Source organism: Phyllobates terribilis, unplaced genomic scaffold (assembly GCF_046119375.1).
Source record: "Phyllobates terribilis strain yellow unplaced genomic scaffold, ASM4611937v1 Scaffold_9__5_contigs__length_417890890, whole genome shotgun sequence".
Lineage (NCBI taxonomy): Eukaryota > Metazoa > Chordata > Amphibia > Anura > Dendrobatidae > Phyllobates > Phyllobates terribilis.
Window position 1 is genome coordinate 141,761,964 of NW_027362769.1, and position 20,615 is coordinate 141,782,578.

General features: G+C 40.7%; 1 protein-coding gene across 26 annotated transcripts in view; it reads left to right on the forward strand.

The window, feature by feature from the left end:
- The window catches only part of BAZ2B (bromodomain adjacent to zinc finger domain 2B), a 376,347-nt gene that overhangs the window by 316,670 nt on the left and 39,062 nt on the right, over positions 1 to 20,615 (forward strand). For 16 of the 26 annotated variants that reach the window (XM_073647090.1, XM_073647108.1, XM_073647095.1 and 13 more), the window contains 5 exons: positions 3,086 to 3,704; positions 5,014 to 5,286; positions 6,316 to 6,376; positions 8,732 to 8,840; positions 16,207 to 16,308. In XM_073647090.1, coding sequence (XP_073503191.1) covers positions 3,086 to 3,704; positions 5,014 to 5,286; positions 6,316 to 6,376; positions 8,732 to 8,840; positions 16,207 to 16,308 — 1,164 coding nt within the window. The remainder of the gene's footprint in view (positions 1 to 3,085; positions 3,705 to 5,013; positions 5,287 to 6,315; positions 6,377 to 8,731; positions 8,841 to 16,206; positions 16,309 to 20,615) is intronic. The other 10 variants (XM_073647106.1, XM_073647111.1, XM_073647107.1 and 7 more) reach the window with 2 other exon arrangements.

Below are 20,615 nucleotides of genomic sequence, written 5' to 3' on the forward strand. Positions count from 1 at the left end.
TCGACCGCGAGTCTCTTGACCCAAACTCAACAGCCTCATATATGCCTATGTCCACGACCGCTCCGGACATCGCTCTGGTACTCGAAGACTGTGAATTTTAAACATGTGAAACCAGCCTTACACATTCTTGGCTTCAGTCCTTGCCCAAGGAGAGAACAATATTTAACCAGAAATGTTGCTATCAGTGTCCTTTTAAGCATGAAGTCATTGTTTGTCTCAGGCAAAGTCTTGAGAAAATCGATACAAATTCCTCAGGGTTTATTCAGATTCTTAAAAAGAAAATACTGGACATTCTTTTTTCCCCAGGAATTACAAGAATGCTTTAAAAGTCTCAGCTCAGAGTTCATCGTGAAGAACATTACCATCCCTGTCTGCAAACGCGCGGGGACAAGGCTGGAGAGAAGTGCGCACTTTATCTGATTGCCCTTTGTCCTGAGCCAATAAAGCAGAAAGATACCTCATTACTGGCCTCCTCTTATCCCAGGCTGTTTCTTAGCTGACACCATGCTACAAGAGGCGCTTTGCCGAAACTTCTATCTAAATGGGAATTATTTGCCGAGGAAATGGCTGTATTGCCTTGTTGGGTCTGACACACTCATAAATCATCGCAATAATCTCAACAGATAATGACTCTTGAGAAAATCATCTATTCAAACATTGTAAAAGATAAACTGAATCGGACATGGTGTTACCTCAAATTACCCCATGGGATACATTTCGTGTATTAGCCCTAACCATGCCTGCCCTCTTCAGCGCTGTCGAAATCAGTAAGGAGGCTAAGTGCAATCAAGTCCTGCATAGGGGCTTAGAAACTGAAGTCATTTTATTCATAGCGAGAAGCCATCCATCTGGGCAGGATTACATGTATGGGGCACGCAGGCTATATTGTATTGGAATTAAAGGTCTGCAGAATTTTAATGACAAGCCCGGACTCAAATTTACAGATTTACATGTGCAAACAAGCACTATAAACACTTAAAGCGTCCCTGTCCTGTTACACAAAACCTGATCTCGCTGCCCTGATCCCTAAACATATGGTAAAACTTCTTTTGGTGCATATACCAGTCTAATATGTCCAAGAACTGTCTCGATTCTCATGCTCTGCAACTTGCCAACCACATTTTTTTTTCAATGGGTGGTTCCTGTCCATGCGCGTTCTGTCAGCACTATACGTGCTGGACCTTCTTTTCTCCCACCTCCTGACAGTCATTGTGCAAATTGCAAAATTACTGAATGGATCCAATGAGATATTCTCGTGCAACTCCGTGCTGGCTCGGTATGACCACCACAAAGTTCAAAGCAATTCAAATTCCATCGGCCTATTATGGCTGAAACGGCGCATTGTCTGCCTCATTTTTGTATCTTCGGTATGTGATTTTTATGGATGGAATGAAAAACGCTACGCTTTATTTTTATGCAAACTCTCTGGTGCCTCGGAATATTGTGGAATTTAAATGATAAAATTACTAATTAATGTTTTTTACTTTACAAAAAAAATCCTGATTTGAAAAATAGGTCATTTTCTGATGATAGTTTGACTTTAAAGAAGCGCTCTCCTCAAAGTTTTTATCCTCTTCCTATATTGCAATCATTATACAGCACTGTGTACTTACAATTGCTCATTTTGCCTTTCTACCCAGATAATTCTTCTCTTTTCTCTTGTCAATGTAGAAACAGAAAGTCTCTTTTTCCTGCATGAATCATTCTCTCTTCAACTCCTGACCCAGCTGCTCTGCTCTCCCCCCGCCATTGACTTTTGCAGTGACTTGTGACTCATACAGGGAAAATTGACCTCCTGTTTCTACATAGAGCTTAGAAGGATTCAGCTAATCAGTTTTTAATCACGTGATGTCATAGACCTAATGGAAAAGAGAAGAATTAGCTGGGTAGAAAGGCAAAATGAGCAATTGTTAAGTACACAATGCTGTATAATATGATGCCTGCAATATTAGGTGGTGTACCTCTGCTGGGTGTATTTTTGTGCATATTTTTGTTACAGGGAAGTTAGTTTGTTGCAGCCTTCAGTTGTAATGTTTAAAGATTCTGCTGCAGTCGCTGCATAATGTACGGCAGCTTATGAGTGATGGATGCGAAAAATTGTAATATTTGTGCTCCGCATTCTAAAATCTCTGCAAAAATTGATTTGGTTTGTTAATATCCTAAAATTGAGCACATCTTTAGACTTTATTGGCCTGACATAGTGATATTGAATGCTTTGGTTCTCTCAATGTTCACCGTTCTGTTATATATAGCTAAAATGAAAAATTAAAGGGCTTGTCACATAATCACAATTTATCACCCATTCTCAGGGGTTTATCAACCAACAGGACCCCAGTGATCAGGAGAACAGGGGACTAGAGCCCCCTATTTGAATATTTGAATGGAGAAGAGGTCAGGCATGTGATCCAAATGAGGATCTCTGGACCCCTGTTCTCATGATCAGTTGATCAGCAAATGATTACCGATCCTGTGAATAGGTGTTAAGTTATGATTTAGCAATTTTGCAAATGTTCTCTTTGTAAAACCGTTACATGTTCACAAGGGCGGACAAAACACATGCAATGACTCCCCCAGTTTAAAAATAACAAAATCAGGTAAATGCACCCTCCGCATGTCCAGCAATGCCTCTCCACCTCTGCCCTTGTTTTCTTTTATATGTAGTAGTAGTGACATCATGTGACCACTGCAGCCAATCACTGGACTCAACCGTTATGTCACTGGTGATGGCACAAGTCAGAAGAGCACAGTGATTGCCTGCACGTGGTCACTGCTGCAGCCTGTCAACAAATGCTGGAGAGAACAAAGGAGAGGCAGCACTGGGGGAGGGTTACTTAACCTAATTTTATTTTCTTTAACCCAGGCCGTTAAAGAAAATTAATCCAGGAAACCCCTTTAAGGCACTGATTTAAAGAGGATCATGGCTCACCATTACTGGGGGATTGTAATTCATCAGAACAATTGATGTATGTAAGAGGGAGAAAAGTGAAGGTGCTGCTCTATGGAGAGAAAGGCGGTCCATATACTGTTTTTTTATGGGGCCCATATGTCACTGTCTGTCTGATTTTTTTTTTTTCTTTCTACGCAGGATCACCACAAACAGACATACCCTGCACAACTAACCAAGCCACAGGACAGCTCCAAACACCCGAAAAAGACAATGGTATCACCACTAGTCCCCAGTCCCATCCCCAACTCCGTATGTCACCAAAAACAGTCCTTAGAGAATAATCACTCCAATCCGTTCTTAACAAACGCTCTGTTGGGAAATCACCAGCCAAATGGAGTCATTCCCTATGTTATCCAGGATGCCCCCCTGGCGCTCACCACCAAATCAAAGCGGGAAAGTAAAGTAAGTGAAAATGTGGCGGTGACCACCACCGCCCAGTTTTCCACCCCCATCAATCTGACGTCCTGTGTGAAGAAGAATTCATCCAGCAAATCGGTGCTGAGGCCGAGCGGATCCCCCTTATTACATAGTCTCTGCAAGGAGAAAACTCTGAACAATAACTCACCAGCAATAAAAAGCTCCCATCACGTAAATGCTGCAAAGTCTTTACTGGACAAGTTTCGAGGAACGGACTCTGATATCCCCAGCAGCAAGGACTCCGACGACTCCAATGAAGAAGACGACGATGAGGATGATGATGACGACGATGAAGAGGAAGATGAAGATGACGAAGACGATGATTCAGACAGTCAGTCTGGTTTGTGACTCGCTTATATTGAGAATTTTATTGTTGGTTTAATGAAAGATTTTATATCATGTACTCATATTGCAAAAATACCATAGTGGGACGTGCAGACTTTTGCTACTTTTACTACCGATACAACAGTGCAGCATAACAGGGTGGTATATTTGGACTGCTTTTTTTTTTTTTTTCTTTAGTTATTATTTTTTAACATAATTGTTTTATTTTATCTTTTCAAATCTTTTGAGATTCAGTATTTTTTTTTTCTTATGGTGGGGGTGATTTAACAGTCGCTGTAAAATATACGTACAGAAGGTCATCAAGGGGTTAGAGGAAAAAAATTCACGCTAGAAGTAAATTTATAGTGGCCTATTATTGAAACTTTGTGCCATGTTTGTGGTCCTTAAATGAGTTTTCTCATCTGAGACGTCTATCAGAGTCCTGGATAAAGCTCAGAAGGTTTGCTCCCCTTTTTTAGAACTCCCATAAAAGTCAATGGTTTTGTCACCTCTCTGCAGCAGCAGGGAGGACGAGAGGTAGGAGGGGTTCAGGGGACCCATGCTCTCTAGATAAATAGTAGTACCAGATGATATCCAGTATCTATCAGAGATTTAATAAATATCTAATATTAGAATATCCCTTTAAAGAGCACCTGTCACCAGGTCAAAATTGGCCATTTTTTCTCTTATTTTACTCTTTCCTCTCCCCTGCGTATTTTTTTCTCTTTAAATCCGCCATACAGTTCCAAAGATATGGGCCTTTATATTTTGTGCTACTTTTTATGGTCTTTATCAAGGAGGCGTGGCCCACAGGGTAATTATTATGCAGAGCAGCCTGAAGACATGCCCCAGAGGATCCGGTGAGCCATAAAACTTAACACTATAGTTTTAAAATAAGTAGTAATAAAGTAAGAGCAAAAACTTCTAACTTTTGACCTGGTGGCAGCTTTTCCTTGAAGTTAGTGTGTTCCTTATAGGCCTATATTGAAGAGGTATTTTACAGAGGTAAAGGAGAGCAGAAAGTCGTGATGATAGCACTGAGGTTGGTAAAGTTTCCTATTCAATGCATGTAAGTTAATGTAATAGTCATAAATTACATTTTGGAACATCTGATGCCTCGCTAGATAGTTGTGATTGCAGGCTACATTTGATATATCCTCTAGTCCATGAAATCGCTAAAGATGATAGGAGTCGTTATCTAGAGACAGCTGCAAGACACAGCTTGGATGCTTTTGACAGCGGGTATCGCCATCTCCACCCCATAATGTGCAGAACTCTAAACATCAGCTGGCAAATCTGACTTTTTTTTTTTTTATTTCTCACAGAGTCGGACAGCAATTCAGAATCTGACTCGGAGGGATCGGAAGACGACGATGATAAGGACGAATCTGACAGTGATACGGAAGGAGAGAAACTGAAGTTTAACAAAACGACTCCTTCTGCGAACAGCAAAGCAAACAGCATGGCGGCCAACTCCACACCGCTGAACCTGCAAGTGATGAAGAGCCCGAGCTCTGCTCCTGCCGCCCTGTGCCCCGATACACCATCCTCCGACTTCCACAGCTCCTCCGCCACTCTCAGCCCCAACACGCCATGCGGTACCTAATATTTATATTCTCTTCTTTCCTCTTCTGTTGGCATGCTCTTATCCCTACTTTACCATTCTTAGGGATGTCTTCACACACAGTTTTTTTTTTAATTTAGTCGTTTAGTTCTGGGGCATTTGAGTTGCCTTGGTTGGGTCAGTTGTTTTTTTACAAACTCAACATGTCAATTTTTTTTGCGGGGGATGGACAGTGTTCGCTGTTTTAATCCCATTTTTTTGCATTCATGATTCTAATAGGATTCCTTGAGTGACTGAAGTGTTCTATTACATAACTAAGAATGCGAAAAGTGCATTAAACTTTTTTTGAAAAATGCTATATAAAAACACTGTAAAAAACGCAATAAAATTTATTTATTTTTTTTTTTAAAAAAAAGGCTAGCATTTCTACCTGCCTTTTACCTGCTTCAATTTGCTATTTGTGCATCTATACCGCTGGGGCTACACTGCGACTTTGGCCGTGACTCACTTCCCACGTGCATAATGCAAGTCAATGAGGCAGAGGAGTACCGTGACAAGCAATTTGCAAACAGTCGGAAAGATCTGATTTTTTTGCTGTGGTCGTGATACATTGTGAGTGGCAGTGCCCCATTCACTAGCATTATGTTTCAAAGTAGCAGCAGAATGCAGCAATCTTTGGACGCACAATCTATGTCTTGGGCAAAGTTGTCATGTAGCCATGGCCTGATATATATTTTATACTACTGTTATGTGTTAAATATTTACTACTGGAATCTCAGTGACATGAATTAATAGCTGAAACTTTTTGTCATCTGATATAAAACAAATCTTGAACAAGAAAAAGTAAAAGAAATTTGGGCTAAAACTTGGGAGTCCCAGAGTAGTCTGTGCACAGAGCCCCCTGCTGGTCACCTGTGGTATCATAGTGGGGATATAGTTATATCAAATCTGAATACTTGTCATTATTTGTAGTGTATTCAGTATTTGTAGTTTTATTATATCAAAATGAAAATAGAAAAATACACACATTAAAAACTAACAAAAACATTCACATTTTTTTAAGGTTCTGCCAAGAGGCGAAGAGTTACAGATGAGCGTGAATTGCGTATTCCACTGGAGTATGGGTAGGTCATTTATTATCATTTCTAAATGTTCGTGGACGCACCATGTTTTATGTTTTGCCTGTATTATTTTTTTTATTTTATCAAGTGCAATAACAGGAAATGTAGTATAGACATTGGCCACATGATATCACCATGGAAGGCTTTTCTGCAGACCGGTGGAGGCAGTAAGGGATCATTTACCCTGGCTGATAATCGACTGATGTAAACAGGCTGCCAATCACTTGACGACCATCATCGTCACCCAATGAAATCATTGTTCTCGGCAGCTCATCACCCTGTGTAAACAGGACATGTGCTGCCGGGAACAATGACAGTCTATGGGCACAAACCAATCTATCACCGATCGTTTTGTGCACATGAGAAATGTGGCCTGACAGGCTATTAAATGACTGCCGATTGGCAAACATGTAGACGATTGGCAGTCGTTTAATGGACTGTTTGCGGTCACTGCATGCGCAGTGACACTGCAGCTGTGACCGTACGATACATTGAACGCGCACGCGCCGGGACCCACAGGTGACAGCATGTGCGGGCTGAAGGTGGTAATCACACAGCCTAAGTGTGCACGCGCCGGACCAGCGGCCCGACGTGTGCAAATGCCTCAAATATCGCGCATGCGTCCCTCAAATGCCGCGTTTGCCGGGAGCAATATTCAAATGTCATGGGCGGCGCCAGCACTAACTGAACGCGGCGACCGCCTATGACTGAATGTGAGAATCACTCCCCTATGACTGAATACGAGCAGGTAAGATAAAGTATATAAAATGTTAGAACATCATTATACCACCACCGATTTTCATAAAAACAGCTTGTTAGTGATGCACATTGCAGACTGCATCACTAACAACGCTATGGGGGCAGTGTACATAGCATCTAGGACGTGACAGGTTCTCTTTAATGTTGATTATGGCTTACAGCCAATGAAAACACAAAAGTCATTATCTCAGTAAATTAGAATACTTTATAACAATAGTTTGAAAAAAAAATTTAAAATCCAAAATGTTGGCCTACTGAAATGTATGTTCAGTAAATGCCCTCGATACTTGGTCGGGGCTCCTTTGGCATCAATTACTGCATCAATGTGGAAATGTGGCATGGAGGCGATCAGCCTGTGGCACTGCTGAGGTGTTATGGAAGCCCAGGTGGCTTTGATAGCAGCCTTCAGCTCGTCTGCATTATTGGGTCTGGTGCCTCTCATCTTCGTCTTGACAATACCCCATAGATTCTCTATAATAGATTCTCTATGGGGTTAAGGTCAGGCGAGTTTGCTGCCAATCAAGCACAGTGATACTGTTGTGTGTAAACCAGGTATTGGTACTTTTGGCCGTGTGGACAGGGGCCAAGTCCTGCTGGAGAATGACATTTCCATCTCCAAAAAGCTTGTCGGCAGAGGGAAGCATGAAGAGCTCTAAAATGTCCTGGTAGACGGCTGCGCTGACTTTGGTCTTGATAAAACACAGTGGACCTACACCAGCAGATGACATGGCTCCCCAAACCATCACTGATTGTGGAAACTTCACACTAGACCTCAAGCAGCTTGGATTATGGCCTCTCCACTCTTCCTCCAGACTCTGGGACCTTGTGGAGTGTGTCAATGACTGCCTTCTGGACATCTGTCAAGTCAGCAGTCTTCCCCATGATTGTGGATCCTACTGAAACAGACTAAGGGACCTTTTTAAACTCTTCGGAAGCCTTTGCAGGTGTTTTTTGTTAATTATTTTAATTTACTGAGATAATGACTTTTGTGTTTTCATTGGCTGTAAGCCATAATCATCAACATTAACGGAAATAAACACTTGAAATAGATCGCTCTGTTTGTAATGACTCTATATAATATGAGTTTCACTTTTTGTATTGAACAACTGAAATAAATTAATTTTTTGATGATATTCTAATTTAGTGAGATGCACCTTTATGTGTATAGGTTGGGAAGGATGGCAGTTCAGCTGACAAGTGTGTAAACTGTATGACCATCATTATTAGGATATGCCACCACCATACAACCACCTGCCCTGGCCTCTGCTGATATTTAGAAAGCAGCATATCCCCAATGAGTTTAATGGCCGTTTCTGATCTTAAAAAAGGGTCGGAGTAGTGCATGCTGCAATTTTATCTACACTCGGACTTCATTCATCTGAACGACCCCATTAATTTGCATCGATCATTGTGCGCTCGTTTTGGCACACGGACCACAAACACTCCCGTCTGGACGAACCCTAAGAACAAGACGTCAGTGTCTGTCTCCTCTGTTACCTCACTGATCATGAATATCTAAGGTTGGCTCTTCTTTCCCTATGACCTGATTTAGGTATGACACCTCTGTATCTTATGTAATGCTATGAATCATTTCTACAGCTGGCAACGAGAGACAAGATTAAAGAATGCCAGTGGACGGCTGCAGGGAGAAGTGACTTATTTTGCCCCGTGTGGAAAGAAATTCCGACAGTATCCAGAAGTCATGAAGGTAAAAACTGTCTGCGAGTCCAGGAGTAGGACCTGGTAGAAGAAGAGTGCAAACCCATACGTACCTGTCTGTGCTGTACTGTCTTGTCACGTGGACGTACAATATGTTTTTTTTTTCACTTTTATCAAAGTGTATTCTGCACAGCCCACCATAATAGAGGAAAGGGGACGTTCATTTATTCTTATAGGTAGACGCGGTTAATACAAAGGTGTTTTCCCAAGATAGGAAGGTACCCATAACCCCTTTAAATTGGTTGTATAGGTTTAAGAAAGCATGGCTGTTTTGTTTTGTTTGCACCGCGTCTGTCCATGGGTTCTCCCTGGTATTGCAACTCAGCTCCATTGAAATGGCTACCACTGTGCTGCAATACCGGACACAAACTGGGGACAGGCGTGGTGCTATTTTTGGAAGAAAGCAGCCATGTTTTTCTAAGCTTTAAAGGAGAACTACCCTAAGATCTGTATTAAGGCAATGTTTTAAAATATTTTTTGCCAAGTGTTCACTGCTTGAGGACATTGAATCCTTCGTCCACCCTGCCGTGCCAGTATGTCACAGTCAGAGTGCACATGTATGGAGCGGGCTCAGGAGTTGTGCCCGCTCCACCCACTGTAATACATAACCACCACCTGCCCGTAACAGCAGCGATCAGCACTACCTGCGATCACTGCTGTTTAACTATTTCAATGCTGCTGTCAATCTCTGACAGCGGCATCTAAATAGCGCAATCGCAAGTGCACAAGATCATAGATAACCGTGATTTATATATATATAGCATAAGCGATCAAATGATCGCAGGTTCAAGTCGTATAAGAAGACTAAAAAATAAAGTAAAATATTTGAAAATGTATAAAAAAAAATTAAAAATATATAGGTTTGACTGAACCCCATTTTCCCAGTTGTAAAATAAAGAATATAAATATATATAGATGTGTGTGTGTGTGTATATATATATACAGTACAGACCAAAAGTTTGGACACACCTTCTCATTTAAAGATTTTTCTGTATTTTCATGACTATGAAAATTGTACATTTACACTGAAGGCATCAAAACTATGAATTAACACATGTGGAATTATATACTTAACAAAAAAGTGTGAAACAACTGAAAATATGTCTTATATTCTAGGTTCTTCAAAGTAGCCACCTTTTGCTTTGATGACTGCTTTGCACACTCTTGGCATTCTCTTGATGAGCTTCAAGAGGTAGTCACCGGAAATGGTCTTCCAACAATCTTGAAGGAGTTCCCAGAGATGCTTAGCACTTGTTGGCCCTTTTGCCTTCACTCTGCGGTCCAGCTCACCCCAAACCATCTCGATTGGGTTCAGGTCTGGTGACTGTGGAGGCCAGGTCATCTGGCGTAGCACCCCATCACTCTCCTTCTTGGTCAAATAGCCCTTACACAGCCTGGAGGTGTGTTTGGGATCATTGTCCTGTTGAAAAATAAATGATAGTCCAACTAAACGCAAACCGGATGGAATAGCATGTCGCTGCAAGATGCTGTGGTAGCCATGCTGGTTCAGTATGCCTTCAATTTTGAATAAATCCCCAACAGTGTCACCAGCAAAGCACCCCCACACCATCACACCTCCTCCATGCTTCACGGTGAGAACCAGGCATGTAGAGTCCATCCATTCACCTTTTCTGCGTCGCACAAAGACATGGTGGTTGGAACCAAAGATCTCAAATTTGGACTCATCAGACCAAAGCACAGATTTCCACTGGTCTAATGTCCATTCCTTGTGTTCTTTAGCCCAAACAACTCTCTTCTGCTTGTTGCCTGTCCTTAGCAGTGGTTTCCTAGCAGCTATTTTACCATGAAGGCCTGCTGCACAAAGTCTCCTCTTAACAGTTATTGAAGAGATATGTCTGCTGCTAGAACTCTGTGTGGCATTGACCCGGTCTCTAATCTGAGCTGCTGTTAACCTGTGATTTCTGAGGCTGGTGACTCGGATAAACTTATCCTCAGAAGCAGAGGTGACTCTTGGTCTTCCTTTCCTGGGGTGGTCCTCATGTGAGCCAGTTTCTTTGCAGCGCTTGATGGGTTTTTGCAACTGCACTTGGGGACACTTTCAAAGTTTTCCCAATTTTTCGCACTGACTGACCTTCATTTCTTAAAGTAATGATGGCCACTCGTTTTTCTTTACTTAGCTGCTTTTTTCTTTCCATAATACAAATTCTAACAGTTTATTCAGTAGGACTATCAGCTGTGTATCCACCAGACTTCTGCACAACACAACTGATGGTCCCAACCCCATTTATAAGGCAAGAAATCCCACTTATTAAACCTGACAGGGCACACCTGTGAAGTGAAAACCATTTGCGGTGACTACCACTTGAATCTCATCAAGAGAATGCCAAGAGTGTGCAAAGCAGTCATCAAAGCAAAAGGTGGCTACTTTGAAGAACCTAGAATATAAGACATATTTTCAGTTGTTTCACACTTTTTTGTTAAGTATATAATTTCGCATGTGTTAATTCATAGTTTTGATGTCTTCAGTGTGAATGTACAATTTTCATAGTTATGAAAATACAGAAAAATCTTTAAATTAGAAGGTGTGTCCAAACTTTTGGTCTGTACTGTATATGTATATGTATGTATGTATATATATATATATATATATATATATATATATATATATGTTAAAAACATATTTGGTATCATTGCGTCCATAAAAGTCCAATCTATAAAATTCTATAAAAAAAAACGTTGAACGTCAAAACCAAAAATAAAATGTCAGATTTGTTGTATTTCAGTCATTGCAATCCCCCCCCCCCCAAAAAAATGCAATAAAAAGTGATAAATATATCCATGTACCCCAATCAAAACTACAGCTCGGTATGCAAAAAATCTAACAGTCACACAGCTCCATCAGCGGAAAAATAAAATAGCTATATGCCTCAGAAAATGGCAACATAAACAAAAATTTTTTCTTCACAAATTTCAGAATTTTTTTCACTGCTAACATATATATATATATATATATATAAATAATACATATACTGTATACTAAATATATAAATATATACATAATAAATATATATATGTGTATTTACATTTACTACACAAGTTTGGTTCTGCAGTAATCGTAACAAGCTGGACTATCATGTTATCAAGTAATCTTTACTGCACAATGAACGCTAAAAAAAAACAAAAACCGAAAAACCAATGTCTGAATTACAGTTTTTCCACTATTTCACCCCACTTGAACATTTTTATTTTCCCGTTTTTCACTACATGATACGGTAAAATGAATGTTATCCAAAACTACAACTCGTCCCACAAAAAACAAGCCATCAATGGGGAAAAAAGGAAAGCGCAAAAAAACATAAAATAGTCAGGTCTCGAAGGGGTTAAAACTGCATAATTACCCACAATCCTCCCAGTGGTATGGCAGTTAAATGTTATCACTAGTGCTCATGGTAACCAATCAAAATCCAGGTTTCATTTTCGTAGCACAGTTAAGAATATGAAAGATGAGATACGATTAGTTGCTATGAGGTGGTCCCGTGTTGCTATGGAAAACATGGAGGTGCGAGGGACACTCGGAGGACTTATTGTCTGGGGCGCAAAGGTAGAAAAAATATATATTAGGGGCTTTAATGTGGGTTTTCTGGTAGTTCTCCTTTACATCAGCCATCTGTCCTGCTAAGGGCTCCATATTTATCTAAACGGACGTTATCCTCTTAGCTAAAAAACTTCCTCTTGTTGTGGAACTACAAGTTACAGTAAGCCCTGGCAATGCCTATGACTTACAGACGGATGGCTACATGTCTGTGCATTCGGGTTCCTGATGGACATTTTGGCTCAGTTTTTGATTATTCAGACCAATATCAATGTAAATTGCCATAGGAGTCATACTCAGACCCTGGTGCCTGATGGGTCTCAAAGAAAACAAAAGTCATAATAGCTGGGAGCCAAATCATTGGGCCTCGGTGACTACCAGTTATGGCCGTGTAAACTAATGTGTGTAATTAGTCAGCTGTTATTCCAGCAACGCGTCTTCTAAAATTACGTGTCCATCACAGTGGTGATGTCATTACTTCTAGCATTACATATCCACCACAGTGATGATGTCATTAGTTCTAGCATTACGTGTCCACCACAGTGATGATGTCACTAGTCCTAGCATTACTTGTCCACCACAGTGATGATGTCACTAGTTCTAGCATTACATATCCACCACAGTGATGATGTCACTAGTCCTAGCATTACTTGTCCACCACAGTGATGATGTCACTAGTTCTAGCATTACATATCCACCACAGTGATGATGTCACTAGTCCTAGCATTACGTGTCCACCACAGTGATGATGTCACTAGTTCTAGCATTACATATCCACCACAGTGATGATGTCACTAGTCCTAGCATTACGTGTCCACCACAGTGATGTCACTAGTCCTAGCATTACGTGTCCACCACAGTGATGATGTCATTAGTTCTAGCATTACGTGTCCACCACAGTGATGATGTCACTAGTTCTAGCATTACGTGTCCACCACAGTGATGATGTCATTAGTTCTAGCATTACGTGTCCACCACAGTGATGATGTCACTAGTCCTAGCATTACATGTCCACCACAATGATGATGTCACTAGTTCTAGCATTACATGTCCACCACAGTGATGATGTCACTAGTTCTAGCATTACATATCCACCACAATGATGATGTCACTAGTCCTAGCATTACATGTCCACCACAGTGATGATGTCACTAGTTCTAGCATTACGTGTCCACCAGTGATGATGTCATTAGTTCTAGCATTACATGTCCACCACAGTGATGATGTCACTAGTTCTAGCATTATGTGTCCACCACAGTGATGATGTCACTAGTTCTAGCATTACGTGTCCACCACAGTGATGATGTCACTAGTTCTAGCATTACGTGTCCACCAGTGATGATGTCATTAGTTCTAGCATTACATGTCCACCACAGTGATGATGTCACTAGTTCTAGCATTATGTGTCCACCACAGTGATGATGTCACTAGTTCTAGCATTACGTGTCCACCACAGTGATGATGTCACTAGTTCTAGCATTACGTGTCCACCACAGTGATGATGTCACTAGTTCTAGCATTACGTGTCCACCACAGTGATGATGTCAGTAGTTCTAGCATTACATGTCCACCACAGTGATGATGTCACTAGTTCTAGCATTACGTGTCCACCACAGTGATGATGTCACTAGTTCTAGCATTACGTGTCCACCACAGTGATGATGTCACTAGTTCTAGCATTACATGTCCACCACAGTGATGATGTCATTAGTTCTAGCATTACATGTCCACCACAGTGATGATGTCACTAGTTCTAGCATTACGTGTCCACCACAGTGATGATGTCACTAGTTCTAGCATTACATGTCCACCACAGTGATGATGTCACTAGTTCTAGCATTACATGTCCACCACAATGATGATGTCACTAGTTCTAGCATTACGTGTCCACCACAACGATGATGTCACTAGTTCTAGCATTACGTGTCCACCACAGTGATGATGTCACTAGTTCTAGCATTACGTGTCCACCACAGTGATGATGTCACTAGTTCTAGCATTACATATCCACCACAATGATGATGTCACTAGTTCTAGCATTACATGTCCACCACAGCGATGATGTCACTAGTTCTAGCATTACGTGTCCACCACAGTGATGATGTGACTAGTTCTAGCATTTAATGTCCACCACATTGATGATGTCACTAGTTCTAGCATCAGCAGTGTGTGATGACCTCAGGAAGCCCGGAAACAATCATTTATTTATTTATTCATTTTTTACAATGGAGCCATTTTTTTTCATATTGGTCTGATTAGTCTTAAATGGTCACCTGGCAGCTGCAGTCTAATCTGTGGGCAGCATCATGTAGAGCAGGAGACGCTGAGCAGATAATTGTTTTTTGGGAAAAGATTCAGTATAACTTGTATTTTATTAATTGAAATGCATACGAGTCCAGTGGGCAGTGCTACTCAGTGATTGACAGCTATCTCCGCATGCCGCAATACAGGGAAGACTGTCATTACTGAATAGGACTCTTATACATACAAACACTAGTGATTTCTATGAATAAAATGCTAGCTACTGAAACTTTTCCCACAAAAATGTGTATCAATCGGATCAGCTCCTCCTGCTCTATAACATCCTGTCGGTAGATCAGATGCCATTTTCAACACGATAGATTTCCTTTAAATCTGTCTGTCATGTCCTATGATAAAGAGAATATATATGGCACACATTTTAAGCCAGCACATGATGGTTAAAATGTGGGAATCCTCTATAGCTGCTCTGGAGGACCCTGGCAGCAGGGGGCAGTGACTTATTTGTATGCCACTTAGTCACCCAGGCATCACTAGTCCACTATGGTTGTTTCTCATGCATTTATAGGGTCTGTCCCTGAGTTTGAATGGTAAGTACATGTACGATCCCTTACAGAGCTGCATGCTGTATATCTGCTGCCGAGTTGTACCAAATGAATACTATACATCCCCTTTAATGATGACTGTAGTTCAATATTCATAAAGTGAAGGGGCTCTGCTACTCTTAAAGGGTTTTATTAGAATTTTACATAGTACCTGTAATAGGCCAAAAATGTATGATCAGTGGGTTTTAGACCCCCTGGATCAGTACAGAATGATTAAGGCTCACCTGCAGTAAATTACAAAGCCTCATAGACAGATGTGTTTCTATGTTATATTGCAGTGAAGACCCCCTGATTGAGTCAGATCCCCACTGATCACTATGGATAGGCCATCAACTTGTTATGTCTAGCTTTTACAAGCTTTAGGTACACTTTAAGGAGGACCTATCACTTGCCATAAATACGTCAATTATTTACCAGGCATAAACGCAGCTGTTCACCTGAATCCGGCGATGTTTTTCTTTTGTTCCTGCTCCTCTCCATCCCTGAGATATGGCCCCTTCTTCCCTGTATGCAAATCTAGTATTTGTTAGCCAGTGGGCGTGGTCCCTAGCTCTTCTCTGTGGGTGTATTCTTTAGAACCACGCCCAGTTGACTAAAAGACTAGATTTATATAAAGGGAATAATGGGCCATATCTCAGGAATGGAGAGGCGCAGGAAGAAAAGAAAAACAGCGCCAGATTTAGGAGAACAGCAGCATTTACATCGAGTAATAAAAAATACGTATTTATGGCAAGTAACAAGTCCTTGTTAATATTCGTGTCTGCTCTATATGTCACAGTGTAGTTCAAATAAGTTTGGTTTTGTGTTCCATCTTGTCCTGTATATGTAAGTGCGGAGTCCCTCCTGCTATAATGTTACTGTGTGTGACTGGGAGAAGGGCAACAAACCGGCTGTCGTTCTTTGAAATCCTGAAGTGAAAAAATCTGTGATTTTTTCAGTATCTCAGCAGAAATGGAATAATGGATATCACAAGGGACAATTTCAGCTTCAGTGCAAAAATAAGAGTGGGGGACTTCTATGAAGCCAGAGATGGACCACAGGTATCCCCTTAAACACACATAGTTCTAGCATACATGTAGGTAAAGTCATATTTCATGGAAATCTGGCTTTTCCCATTATCACCTTTCCCTCCAAGCTGAACAGTTTGCAAATGTGGGTGTTGAAAACCCGGGTGTCAGCGAGCTTAGAGTCTCTAGCGTTAATTTTAACTCTTTCATTTCTAGATTGATCAGCTCGGTGGGAACCTCGCTCATGTGTTGGAACATCAGCTTAGTTGTTTGACATTGTGATACTTGCCATAGTATCACAATTTCTGCCGCTTGTTCATCTGTGTAGTAGAATGTGCTGTTATTCGTGTGTCTTTAGTACTGTTTCGTGTCTATGTTTTTCGGTGTTTGCAATTTCGTTCTGTTCCTTTTAATAAGCAATGGCGTCAAACGTGGCTGCTTCTTTTGACATGTGAAAAATATTTTGGAAAGTCAACTGAAAATATTTTCAAAGTCTGTCTCAATTTCTACACTATAATTCTTTCCTAGGTCAGTACATGGATAGCGCAGACCTTACATCTTTACTTATTACTGTAACCTTACCTGAAGATCCATGGTTCCTATGCAATCTTCTTATGCTATGTTGGACCTAAAACAAGTCTGTGTGCTATAAAGAGGGAGTCTCTTGTATAGCAAATAAAATATAAAACTTCCTGTGACTCCCTTTAAGGGTTTGTGTCAAGATTTGAAGTTATCTCCTATTCATAAAATAGGGGATAACTTCCTGATCGCGTGGGGGGGGGGGGCAGGGGGGTTCAACTATTGGGACCCCAATGATTTTGAGAATGGGGCAGTCGTCAAGCAATCAAACCTCCGCTCCATTTCTTCTCAGTGGAAGTGCCGACGCTATGTTAGCTGTTCCTTGAGAATGAATGGAGTGGAGGTAAACATGCTTGACCTCTGCTTCTTTCAGATTGGGGGTCTTCAAAGCCCCGTTCTCAGGATCATTTGGGGTCCCATGGTCAGAACCAAAGTAATAAGGAAAATGTTTCTTATCCTATGGATAGGAGATAACATCAAATTTTGGTATATATTCTGGTTCATATTATATATCATGAAGTGTGATCCCAAGTCACTTTAGTGTGTATCTTGTTTTACGATTTTTGCTTTGTATTTAAATGTATTTTTATGATTTTTTTTTCCTATAAAGTAGCCTATAGGAAGAAAAATGAAAAAAAAAATGTCACCTAGAGCATACTGCATTTAGAATGAAAACATAAAAAGTCTTTATAAAATGCCAAAAAAATGTACAGTTTGTAATGAGTTTTTAGCATTTTACCTATTGACTCCATAGCTCAGTGCAAAAAGAAGAGCAATAAATGCCAACCCAAACTGAGATCAAGCTTTAATTCACCGTAAGGGCGTTATTTAATCGTGACTTAAAAAAAAGATAGATATTTGTAGATTTCACTCCATTAAGGCTCGGGTCACATTAATATTTTCTCCACATCTGAGAAACTCAGTCCAATTATGCTAATCACACTTTGACCCATTTTTCTCGGAGGCGGAGAGAAAAAAAAAAGTTTCTCCACCTCCTCTATAATATCAGTCTGTGAAAATCGGACTGCACTCAGATGTCATCCGAGTGCAGTCTGATGTTTTCAATGGACCCATAGACAAAAATAGGGGAGTGCCATCCAATTATTGGAAGCAAATCGTCCGAGGAAAAAAGTCAGACATATGCACGGCTCCATAGAATAACATGGGGACAAGTGCTATTAGCACTCGTCCAAGTTATACGGTCGTCGGCACGAGCCTTTATCATGTAGGTTTATGGCGTCGCATAGTAGACTACAACTAACCTTTAATGGTTAATTCTGTATTCCACAGATCTCAGACCCTTTAAATAGCGTCGGTCTAGTTTCTTCCCATTCCGACTTGTTATATGACAATTAATAACATTTGGTCAACAGACTCAATTACTCGGTGTGCTTTACTCCGCTGGGCCCACATATAAGGGGTATCATGAAATAGTTTATTGAGATTTCTTAGAAGTTAAAAAAAAAATGCTGGAGGATCTGAAAAGGAACTATCAGAATAATAAGAGGCAAAACTAAAGAAGATATATTGAAGACATCTAAGTGAAATGGAAGCTTTAAAGATGGATGCAGCGCCTTTGATTCTGGTCCTGATTAGAAGGCTACTTGAGGATAGATGATAGGAGTTCACGTTTTGATCTTCAGTTTATAGTTTGTGAGCAGCATCGTTAGCGACTGGGCTTATTACTGCTGAGACCTTGTAAAGTATGATAAGTTGAGTTCTGCTTTTTTGCGTCGTTCTCGGCAGCGCTGGCATACTCACAACATATTCCATTCATCTTCCTAGGACGCAGTATGATAGTTTCTTGTACAACGTCTCTGCAGACTTTACATTAGTGAGTGTTTTTGTATTGTGGTTGTTTAGTAGGATATACAAGACCAGTGTCGGACTGGGTTGGCAAAGGCCCACCAGTAACATTGATTCTTGTGGCCGACTGTTCAGCCACATGCAAAAATAACTTGATCCTAGTATACAAATTTACTTTTGCTTCTATGTAATATTAATTTGGCTAGCTTGGTTAATGAATGATTAGATTATTCCTTTTTCAAATTGTAAATCAAGTATAATAGCACTACTTATTAGCAATCCTTCACAGGGGCGGCCTACCGGAGGATTCTCCTGTTCCCCAGTGGGCCAGTCCGATCCTGTACAAGACTATTATGACTGGACCGCTGCTGCTCCTTGCCTTTGCTCAGGTCATCCTCATTGTTGGACCTTTTTGTACTAAGGTAGTTCATGGGATAAATGGAGTTACTGGTAATCAAAAGTTGACCAGTAATTTGGCCGTCATGGATATTCATCTATTACCATGCACATTGCCTCCTCTCCAGAAGGAAGAAAATATTGCCTTTACATACAGTAGAAACCAGAAGTTTACATACACTATGTAAAAAGACACATATGTATGTTTTTCTCAATATCTGACATGAAATCAGAATAAACCTTTCCCGTTTTGGGTCAATTAGGATTATCATAATGTTTAATATTTGCCAAATGCCAGAATAATGAGAGAGAGAGAATGTTTTAAGGCATTTTTATTTACCCTGTACAGATCCATTTACACATTCATGAGACCGCCTGTTCCCCATCATTGTCCGTGTAACCATAGACCATGTAATGTATGAGAGGTGCAGGCATGAAAATAATATTTGTGCTATTTTCTTAGCAAAATCATTGAGTATCTAATTACTTTAAGAGCTGATGAGATAGATTTAGTGCAAATAAATATCAGTATTACTTGTACCAACTAATCAGATTACAGCTTTTTCATGGATAAAAATAAAACAGTGGGTGGTTATTATGGGGGACTTGTCTAATTTTCCTATACCTGCACAATTAAAAACCCACATACTCATTAGATAAGTCTTGGCTCATCTAATATGCATGAGAGCCCCTGAACATTACTCCAAAGGAGAAAAGAAAAGTTTGGTGACTTGAATATCAACACCCAATACTTATAAGAGATAAGCTGTTACCAGATATGTCTGGTAAGCGCTTACTTCACTCTCCCCATTGAAAACACATGCTAGCTCAGTCAAACCGAGAATGAATTGAGTATAAGGAGCTTGGGAGGAATAGCTGTATTTAAGGTATATGGGCACCTTGACTTATTTTCACTGAAGGATAGGTGATAAGTAGCGATTGCGCAAATTGATTTGCATGTCCAAGTCCACCGACCACAACCGTCATCTATGGCCACTAGATGGGAGCAGGAGAAAAGTCCACCGACCACAACCATCATCTATGGCCACTAGATGGGAGCAGGAGAACTGCCTCTTACTTGTTGGCATCTGAGGCTCATTTTTGTTTAGCTGGCATGGCGTGCTGTCGTTATTCTGGTGTGATGCATATGTGGCAAAAGGACAGCGAAGAGCCACAGATGCCATCCGGTAAGAGGTGGTTCTCCCGCTCCCGTTCAGCGACTAAAGACCACTGTCATGGCTGATATACTGGGACTTGCAAATCAATTCACATGTTCTCCCCGTGTTTGCGTGGGTTTCCTCCTGATTCTACAGTTTAGTCCCACATTCTAAAGACATTCTGATAGGGAATTTAGATTGTGAGCCACGATGGGGACAGCAATGATGATGTCTGTAAAGTGCTGTGGAATTAATAGCCCTATATAAATGAGTAAAATAAATAAGCACCAGGTTATAATTAGCTTTATAGTGATAACTTATTGCTCAGCGGGGGTCCAATCGCTGGGACCTGCACCAATCAGCAGAATGGGGCACTTTTATCCCCGTTAGAATGGAGAGGCA